The 10,764-nt window shown below is 41.2% G+C and overlaps 1 protein-coding gene and 1 pseudogene across 1 annotated transcript; both read right to left on the bottom strand.

The window, feature by feature from the left end:
- On the bottom strand, window positions 1-2,798 carry LOC104420636 (annotated as a pseudogene).
- Window positions 2,799-3,616: 818 nt separating this feature from the next.
- Window positions 3,617-9,288, bottom strand: LOC104419261 (L-aspartate oxidase, chloroplastic). Its single transcript, XM_010030879.3, has 8 exons — window positions 8,872-9,288; window positions 8,115-8,255; window positions 7,383-7,737; window positions 6,719-6,961; window positions 6,469-6,525; window positions 6,299-6,379; window positions 5,422-5,483; window positions 3,617-4,879 (listed from the first exon to the last, which is right to left on the bottom strand). Exons 2-8 carry the CDS (start codon window positions 8,246-8,248, stop codon window positions 3,874-3,876), a joined length of 1,938 nt encoding a protein of 645 aa, XP_010029181.2. The 5' UTR covers window positions 8,249-8,255; window positions 8,872-9,288; the 3' UTR covers window positions 3,617-3,873.
- Window positions 9,289-10,764: the final 1,476 nt, after the last annotated feature.

The raw sequence follows: 10,764 nt of genomic DNA, 5'->3' as shown, positions 1-10,764 counted from the left end.
ATGAATGAGGAGGAATCAGCATGCAGGGCCGAGCTAGAGAGACAAGGACTCACGAGAGATCACATGGTAGTGTGTATATGCCAAACAATCATTGAGACAATGAGAGCAAGTACCGGAAAAAACAGTACCCCGCACCTCTTCCGAGAGAGGTTTCCAAAGAGGTCCTCGTAGAATGATGAAGACAGCAGGTAATGTAAAAGCCTCGGTTTCAGAAACTCTCAGAAAGAAGCGTTTGTACTCAGTGACATGCTGGAGAGCTCAACAGGCTCAACCTATTTTCATAATCCATTTTGACCTTAACAGACCAAATCAAAGGCCATGCAGTGGCTTTTGAACTGTTTCATAATCCATTTCTCTTGGTGGCATACATTCATGACATTTCAGAGAAGATAAACCCAATAACTGCGTTGTGACTTTACAGAGTACATATCTAAACATAGTTGACCTTCACCCATAAGCATCTCTGAGGAGTAACTACATTCCAACCCTAGCATGTCATATCCAAAAGTAAAATACTGAACTCTTAAGAAACTAACGCTGGTTCTCAACCCCCTTGTGGTCATGCATTCTCTGAAGCGTGACACTTCCTAATTGAAACTGCAGGGTAAGAGAAAGAGCCACTGAGGATTCGGCTCGCAACCCATTTGTTGGCCGCCTCTGTGTAGTGAAAGCCATCCCAACTTATGCGCTTGGATGGATACTCACATGGATTGCCATATACAGTTCCATTTACTATAGCTTGCTTGCCACAATTAATATGGTAGCCATAGTAACTGCCATAGCAAAAACTAGACAGATCAACAAAACCTGCACCATAGTGTCAAACATCGGATTTGGATCATGGGTTGCATTTCACTGAACTAATGCTGGGACAGCCTCAAAAACATCCGAACTTTATTTCTATTCAATGAGCAAGAGAAAAAAAAAGTGCAATTACCTCGATCCTTTAATTCACTAATCAAAGAGTAATTGGCTGAGTACACATCAACGTGTCACAGCCTCCAAAAGCTGTTCTCTTAGCTGTAGAATCCTGTCCTTGAGCTGCTTGTTGAAGTCTTAGCCACCTCATTTTGAGGCCTTACACATCCATTCTGATCCAGACTAGTGGGTTTATGATGGTCATATATGATAGCGTGCGGCACACGACGGGGCCAGTGTCGTGTACCCAGAACACTCTGGCTACTTCCTCAGACAGTTGCTGAGACATGAAGCCGGGTCAGTATTTTTAAGAAATTGCAGCATCATTGAGCTAGTCTGTTGCTTACATGCATCGCCTGAGAGATCTGGCTCAAAATATCGGGAATGGAGGCTATGACTTGTTCCATCAACGTATTTTGAAAATACATTCGCAAGATCATTCTGTCCTATCAAAGTGTAAAAAACCTCTGAGAAGTCTTGAGGCCTGGGCAATCTGTAACTAAATGCTGAGGTCTTTTGCTCCATTGTCGTATTCTCAGAAAAAAACATGATCATTTTGTCCCATGTCAAAAGTGTAAAGAGCTGAGGTCTTTTCTGCTGTCCAGATTGCCAATTCAAAGTCATTATCAACAATCTTATATAACCAAATGACATTTGGTCTCGCATAAGCGAAATTACATGCAGAGAGGTCTACAAAGGAATCTCACTGGACTGGTTGAGTGGATTATAAAGGTCGCTGATGCAGGGTTTTAACCTCAAAAATTGTGATATCTGAATGCCGCGATGGAACAGACTGTGGCAAGATGGATCAAACTGTAGGCACCAGGCTGAATGGATGGTCCACTAGTCACAAAGTTTGCACCGCATCTAAAATTTGTTTCAATAAAGTCTAGATATGCACCCATATATGACCAAGATCTTCAGCTGCACAAAATAGTATTAGCAGAAATACAGTTCTAATGTAGAAGGTAAGAAAGCTTTCAGATAGGAGTAATCCAAATTATTGACTTCAAGCTCAAAAGGTCAAATTGTGGCTTTCGCTTACACCCCTCTATGGCATACTAAAGAAGTGGTAGCTGAATGTAAGACGGGGCCAATTTGGCTGAGGCTTATCACGTTAGTATTTCAACAACAGGCACCAGAAACCATCAACAGTTGCACTTAGGAGCAATCAAAAGCGCATAGATTACACACAAAAGACAAAATATAGCTAAGCTTTTCGCACGATAAAGGTGATCATTCATTTCAAAAAGATATAAATGGTGAAAACATCTATGCCACCAATTCTCCCCAGGATGCTACTTTTTCTGTTGTGCAAGGCATGCTGAGAGTAAATTACACACAGAAGCCACGGCCGACATAAACTGAATGTGATCGTTCCACGTTATTACTCTGCTACGCTCCCTCAATAGCATGACTATAGAATTTCTATACCTTACTTGCCCTTTTAGCTAAAAGATCAAATGACTGACAATATGTTATCAATCACTGGACTGCCAAGCTGGTCTCGTAAGACTAACAAATTAAAGAAAAAGGAGACACAGGATCCTGAATGTCACACCATTGAACGTTAAATGCACCAAAAAACAGAGGATGAACAACACTAACCAATCTACATTCACCATTTTTGCTAGGAAATCACTAATGAGCCAGCTCACCAATAAATTTGATAATGAGACGGCCACCACAGAACCTGCTGAAAGGATGTCTGAAGAAGGTCTCACTGTAGGGGGCAGTGATCTCATAAAGCACGGCGGATTTCACTCCAGTGTTTGATTTCTACTTGCCGAAGTAGAAAATCGCCAGTAACTCGCATCCCGTTGGATCGCCAGTGGCAGCGAGAGCTCCAAGCAGCTGCATCAGCACCAAGCAGAGGGAAGGTAGTCTGACTGAAGAACACATATTGGAGCGGCGAATCACAGAGCACAAAAGCAAAGGAAGAGAAGCTTAATAAAAGCATTGGCCTTTAATAGAGACTGGGAGCGCACTGACATGGAGGAAATGTTTGAAGATACGATGGAGAGAAAGAAGATGACAATCATGTTGTCCGACTTTTCAACAGTGGCCCATTACCAAACGCAGCGAGGGAGGGTCATTGATTGCAGCGAGTTCAAGTTGGCGAGGGTCGTCGTGAATCACACGAAACTGTTGGATTCAGAATCCGTTTACCAGAGGGAAAACGCAATAGTGCTATGGAGTTTCTCTGTCCGACACAACATATGGAACACGAAAATGCATTAAAATGCAATGATAAGTCAAACTAATAGTAGGTAGGGAATGAATTGAGTTTACCTATTTGTCATGTCAAGAGAATTTCAACCCTCATGAACTAAAGCAGTTTGGAGTTTCAGTGAACTACCCACCCTCACTCTTGATTTAGCCAATTCAAGAGTCAAATTTAGGTATTTACAGTTTGATCCGCGCCTTCGTGCAAAATCTCTCTGCCTGACAAAGTTTGGGCAATATCGGAGAATATTATATCATCTTAACTCAAAGATTAGGGACGGACCCTGAACTCGGGCTCAAGCAGCCGCAATCTGATATAGCAATGCTGACGTGAATGGTTCGAAGCACGTAAAAGAAGAGTGCACAACGTCAATTGCATCAAAACAAGAAGCACACATGGAAAACTAACAGTTCAAAGAGAGAAAAACAGGTCCACAAAACTTTCAGGAAAGCACACACTTACATCTTCATGTATGTAAAACAGAGCATGGTTCCTCATGAAACTTTTCTTTGAGGACAATCAATACGCCATTTTCAGTAGCAATCAAATCAATAATTTTGGCAGTAAAAAAAACAACCAGATGACCTTTGCTGTGATTCATTTCTTCTGTGTGACCTTTAAATACAAATTCTAGCTTGAATAAATTACAGCCCCTAACCAATGATTATAGGGACTAAAAGTGCGAAAGAAAATAATAGCATCAAAGAAAAGTTAATCTGCACCAGTTATTAAACCGGCTGCCTGTGCAGTTGCCGCGAGCTCCACGTGGTATTGACGGTCGAACACGGGAGAATAATTGTCGGGAGCCTCATACTTTCCTCCACATGAGGGAAATCGATTGTATAATGGAGGCCACGACTCTCATGCCTGGCCAGGGCGCTGCTCACCACCAGCTTCGCGCAACAAAAGAGATTCCTCATTTCACAGGCCTCGAGCGCAACCATAGTCGGTTCCCATCCTCGCTGAAACAAGAACTTCTCCCATCGAGTCTCCAACTCATGGATCTTTTCCTCCGCACTCTCTAATCTCGTGGTGGACCTAACGATTCCTACATACTCCCACATGATAGATTGCAGGTCCTTCCTCACTTGCTTTGTAACGTTCAAAATGTCATCCATGATGCTGCTCCGGAGGGAAGAGGGCATGACTGGCGCCCACCGGCTCGATGGACCGATGTAAAAGCCGGACTGACTCATGTGATCTATTGAGGGCTGCACAGCTCTTCGAGCAAACACCAGTGCCTCAAGCAAAGAATTGCTGGCCAGTCTGTTCGCTCCATGCAGTCCAGTGCAAGCAACCTCACCAGCCACATAAAGGCCTCTAACATTAGTCTCACCTTGGAGTCCAGCACGGACCCCACCACACATGTAATGAGCAGCAGGAACTACAGGGATTGGCTGGCTAGTTATGTCTAGACCATACTTGAGGCACTCAGCAGCTATGTTGGGAAAATGTGCTAGAATTTGCTCTCTGGGTTTGTGACTTATGTCGAGAAGCACATACTTCTCATTCCGTTTTTTAAGCTGATCATCAATACTTCTCGCAACCACATCCCTCGGGGCAAGCTCTTCTCTCTCATCATATAAAGGCATGAACCTTTCCTTGGCCAGATTGTAAAGTATTCCACCATCACCTCTGACAGCTTCGGTGATGAGAAAAGCATTTTCCCGGCTCTTCTCTGGTTTAATGGGCAACCCTTCGTCTGCTAAGGCAGTAGGATGGAACTGCACAAACCTGTAAAAGTATATAAATACTGCCCTAAGCACAAGTACAGCATTGGTTCAAAAGCCAATGGAAAGCCAACCTATAAAAGCCAGAATGAGAGGCTTTTATCTCGTGCTTGTGGTTCTTAAGTTGAAGTATATATGAAAACGTCAAAAATACAGTCAAAAGCGTGTAGTGCATAGCAACAAATTTGTGGCTAGACTTTCCTGACATTAAGGACACACCATACAAAATTCATAATTTACAAAGTCAGAGCCACCAAATACTATACATACAGTGGCAGGTCACAATTGAAGTCAAAAAGCCAAATGCTGCAGTTTTTTTCTATCAGAATCCCAGCAAGATACACTTTCGATTCCAAATATATGTTCTAGGAATTAAACTGGTGGCAAGCAAAGGATTTTGGTTTTTGATCTTCAATCAGGTGGAAATTGCTACATTTATGATCAGTATGATATTCATAAAAATCCACAGCTGAAACACATATGACAAGAGACACTTGGGTACTCCATATATAGATAAACAGCAGCAGTTAGCAAGTATATACTCACTCCATATTAGAAATCACAGCCTCAGCCCGATGAGCCATGGCTATCCCATCTCCAGTAGCCACCTGTAAAATAAAGATAATTAAATAACTTAATCTCGCTCATCCTAAATCTGTATAAAAGATTGTATCGTGTTCAGTTGATAGATAATTTCTTTCTCCAGAAATTCAATAATGAGCTACCAACTGTACTCGTGAGAACATCTAAAAGAGAGAATGCATGCTCACCGCACTGTAGGTCAATTTTCAACAACTGAAATGATAGAACATATAAGCAAATAAATCAAACTGGGGAAGAGGTGAAGAATCCTATTTCTACTACTCTTCAACTACCAAGATACTGTGGCCAAAAATAAAAAATAAACTACCAAGAAACAGAAAAATTCATGTGGTTAATTTTCACAAAGCAAGGTTTTCCCACACAAACTCTACATATACTATCAAAAGACTTCCAAGCAGAACAAAGCTTAGAAGCAGATTAGTGCACACTTTTAGTGCGCTCCTATACTTGCATTCGCAACCCTTTAATTCTAGCTTAACAAACTATAGCCAGGCTGCGAAAGAAACAAGATTTTCTGAATAATTGTCAGAAAGTTTTATTGGACACATCTTCATGAGTAAACTTGAGATACATTTGCAATAAGTAGCATCTCAGACCCCAAAAAAGTAAAAAAAAAAACCCAAATTCAAAGTCTTTTGTTTGGGTTCCATGTTCACTTTTTAGAATTGATGTAGGCATGATAGCTGGCACCAAATCCACGTCTTGACGAGATCAAGAACACTTAAAAGAGAGAGACAAGAAGCACAAAAATCATGGATGCATGAATATCATAACTAATATGGATAATTAGATAGAGTGAAGCTTGGCATAAAATATATACCGGAGGATTTGTGGTTGTCGGATATATATGTCCAGCCCCACCTGATGCAAGCAAAGTCACCTTCGAAATGAACCTCACTACCTGAAAGATTAGAAAAGGAATTCTTCAAATTATAATGTGAAACCTTCCAGTAATTCTACACAGATAGCAACAGTTCACTTCATCACGACCTCCAGAGTTTCAGTGTTTAAAGTGTCAACGCCATGACAAACTGTCTCAGAACCATCCTGCAATGGCAAAACTTTTATGCATTAGTGGTGGTATTCTTAGGGTACTTTCAAAATTCCTCCTGTTATGAGCATTTAAAGCCCGCCCATGTCTCCGTAAATTGGTAACTCAAAGTGAAATGATATGCCAAAAAGCACAACCATACAGTCCACGAAAGAAACCATCCAGGAAAAAGAAAAAGGTGAAGCAAACCTGAGAGGTGAGTAAATCTACTGCAAAATGATGTTGGAACATAGAAATGTTGGGATCATTTACAACCGCTTCGAGCAAAGCCCGCTCAATCTCTTTCCCAGTCATATCAGCAGCATGAACAATTCTGTGATGCGAGTGGCCCCCCTCCCTTGCTAGATGCAGGTTCCCATCCTCCCCATGATCAAATGATGCTCCCATGGCAATCAATTCTCGAATTCTGTCAGGTCCTTCTGTACAAACAACCTGAGAGGAGAAAGAAAAAATGTCGGGATTCCTCAGTCATTTTGCCTGTCAATGGCTCTTCATTCCCAGGCTATGGATATGTCATGAATTCAACATAGATGATCCTCGAGAGTGTACAAAACCCAATATTTGCCTCAGTTAATGAGCATAAGTGTCTTAATTGCCATATGACATACCAGTGCCGCAATGTTTAAAAGAGAAAAGGTTGTGGTACTCAATTGCATAGCTTGTACTGTAAGAGCAGCTCCAAAACACATTGGTATCTGACAGTGTGCTCTTTAAACTTAAATGCACCTAAACAGACCACATAAAGAAATGAAGAGGAAGACCATTGAAACTTATCTCTATAAACTCTCAAATCCAAGAAATTCCAATTCATAAAGAAACAAGAGGATGGTCAGTCATCTATCCTGGTACTTACCCGAACAGTCTCCTCATCACATAGATAAGCACCTGCAACAATTGTGTCCCTCATGTGGCTCTCTACAGAATCCGAAGGACAGAGCACAGCACTAACACCGCCCTGAGCATAATTTGTGTTGCTCTCATGAGGCTCAGCCTTCGTAATCACGGCAACAGATCCATGTTTTGCCACTTCAAGAGCATACCGCAGGCCAGCCACCCCACTTCCAATGACCACAAAATCAAAAAATTTTGTAGAACCATCTTCTAAGCACGAATTAACAGCTGTTCTACTCGGCTTCCAGCTTGCATAGAATGGGTAACAAGAGAAGTTATATCTCTGGGTCTTTAAGGATTTTGATACCCCATGTGACCTGCAAATTGAAGAAGACAACCATTCAGTTGAGAAATACAATTTATTAAACTCAAAGGTGGAATACTCCAATGCTGTAAGTAATTATGCATCGAAATGGTTCCCGCAATTCAATGATGAGATGCAATGTGCCAAGAAAATCTGTTCATTCAATATCTCTCTTTTCCTGTTTCTTTTCTGCCACACATTGATGCAGCTCCAAACAGATCAGCCAACCAAACACCACTCTATGGTTTATATTTACATAAGTATTGACACTGTCCTAACCAGTTTGAGCATTCTTCTAGTCCACTGGAGTATTTCCAAATAGAAAATGATCTAACAGTCAAAATGTACTCCGAAATTAGAACATGCGCCTATCCAGCTGTAGCCAATTACCATGAAAGATCTTTCTGCATGCATCTTTTAAATGCTGTGACTGAAACACAAGAATTTCGACGAAGATTTTGCCCCTTGTAGATCGTCACACTGTAGTGCAAAGTGCCACTTCCAGCTGGAAGAACAGTTGTCATTGCAGTTCTGCAACACACAAAAGAGCAGCATCTAAGTAAGACACAATATAGATTCAGAAAAGAGCCCCCGAATCATAAACAAATAGAAAATTAAGTTCTTTTCACTTGAGGACATCCATTGTCAGATTTGAGAACCCACCACAGAAAGAAATGGCATAATTGAAGAAGAGTACAATTAAGTTTACAGAATTTACATATATGAAATCATCCCCCACCCCAGCCCTGCAAACAAAACCGAAAGAAATGATACCAAGGGGAAATTTTGAAACAAATCATCTTCACCATGTTGTTTCCCCTGGAGAAAAAGATCGTCCTTTTTCAATTGACTCGTTACCTCACAAGACATAAGAACCCCATAAAAATTTTGTAACCGAACATGATCGACTTACCCATGAAAGAGAACAAAAATGAAGAGACAAAGGTACAATGAGCAACCGAAAACGCACACACCGCAAAAACAAAAACAAGAAGAAAAACAAACGGGCTTACAGCAGAAAGCTCGTATAAAGCAGAAAAATCTATAAATCCATCAACCAAGCAACCACTCACCAGCGACAAAGATTCAAACCAAGAACGAACATTCCCAGATTCCAAAACCTCGAGAAGAAGAAGGAACTACTCACCAAAGGGTTTTTCTTCTCCTCCTCCTTTTCTCAGCTTTCGACGCAGAGAAAAACTCCACCAAGAACGTGACCAAGACCAACGACTACCAAAGTCCAAGAATATCACGGTTCGCTCTTTCGCTTTCTTTACGCGAAGAGATCAAAGGGAGGGAAAAGAGAGATCGCGAGAGGATTCGGAGGGAGAGAAACGAAGGGTGGTGAAGGGCGAAGGGGAATCCTAGAATACCGAGACGCTACACCCTCTCTCCTTTTTAGAAGAGAACCGGGGGGGGGCATGGCAACCCGCTCGCCCGTTCTTGAAGTTCGCGCCATGTGCGCCGCCATTTTTTTATTCTTTTCTTGTCCTCTTTCTGTTTAACTGTTCCAAAGTCGTTCGTCCCTGGCGAGGTTGTCCCCGTGTGGCGCTGATCGGAACGAACCAGGAATCAAGAACGGGAAGGATCGCACGTAAATTCAACGGAAATCGTGCGAGTTCTTTTATAAAAAATAAAAATAAAAATTAATCTTGGCTCTAGCTAAAGAGCTAAAGAGCTAAAGAAAGATCGACTCAACTAGGATCGAGACGGATCTTCCTTCCTTTTTCATGGAATACCGAAAGATTGGTAGGAATGAACACCGGTCCTACTCCTATCCTTTTTTTCTATATTTTATTTATTTCTCTTCTAGAACTAAAGTTGCATCAAGGGTGGAGGAAATATGCATTGTGAAATTTCTGCTTAGATCCAAAGCCAAATTCCAAAATCACAATAATAACTCAAAAAAAAAATTAAATCTTTATTGTTTTTTCACAAACAGGATAAAGAAATCATGCTGAGTTTTCAATTAAAATAGGAAATTCATTTGTACGTAGCAAAAAGATGAGCCTTGAATTATCATATTACAATATAAGAAATATGATTATTTGCAAAAAGAAATAGTATACTCTAATTCAGAGAGAATTATAGCTTAAAGATACCGTTGGTTTCCAGGTAGATAGAGCCAATTCCATATTCGACAAACCGAGAATCTACCCTGCCTCATCTATTTCTCGATTCCACGATTCTAAAACCAATCATCTTGTACTATTTATTTTAAGGCTTTTGTAGGAAGTCACTCTGTACAAGTTTTTTGGTTTCACTAATGACTACTATTTTAGATATGTCGAAAGTCGGGAAATACAAATTTCAACGACAGAATTTTCACGTTTGAATATTTGGAAGGCTAAAGCTCTAAATTTCAAGGCCACAAGCTCCACCTAAAAAGTGCAATAGAGAGGGGGTGGCCCTACAGCAAAGGTCAAAAGGGTCTTGCTGATTTATGGGCCATGAACGTGGTCCATTCCCTCAGCTGTGTTCATAAGCCACAGGACCATGATCTTCGCCAAGCGATTCTCACCACCCAAATTGGAAAAGAAGGGCGTGGAAAATCTAGACCAAAAAGGCAATTGGAATTGAACGTGGTAGGTGGGTCATGAACTTTCCGGGAAAGGCGAGCGTTCCCTTCTTTTTTCTTCTTTTTTTCCCGACATTATTATTTGTTGAAATGACTAAAAACGCGAAGGACGGGGGGAACCAGGACGGTGGTCCTGACATCACGTAGCTTAGCAGAGAAAGACGAGAGACTGAGCTGAGGAGAAGTTGGATTTGGTTTCTGTTTAGTCATTGGCCATTGCTAAGAAGATGGCCCGATCAGAAATTGGAAAGGCAGCTAAACAGATACCCATTTTTTTGTCCCTTCTTTGGAAAACAGACGCTGCCGGCTAGAAATTCTTTTTGGTGTTTATCCAATGGAGATTCACCATAAATTCGACTCCCCACATCACCAAATTTGAAAATGACTTCGTATTCAGATTATTATAAGAGATTGAGATCGACCCACGTCTCATTTGGTTCATGAAGTTGGTGCAAGCGTTTA

This window comes from Eucalyptus grandis, chromosome 9 (genome assembly GCF_016545825.1).
Source record: "Eucalyptus grandis isolate ANBG69807.140 chromosome 9, ASM1654582v1, whole genome shotgun sequence".
In the NCBI taxonomy this organism is placed as follows: domain Eukaryota; kingdom Viridiplantae; phylum Streptophyta; class Magnoliopsida; order Myrtales; family Myrtaceae; genus Eucalyptus; species Eucalyptus grandis.
The sequence above is the reverse complement of the archived record's forward strand: the minus strand, read 5'-3'. Positions and strand labels throughout refer to the sequence as shown.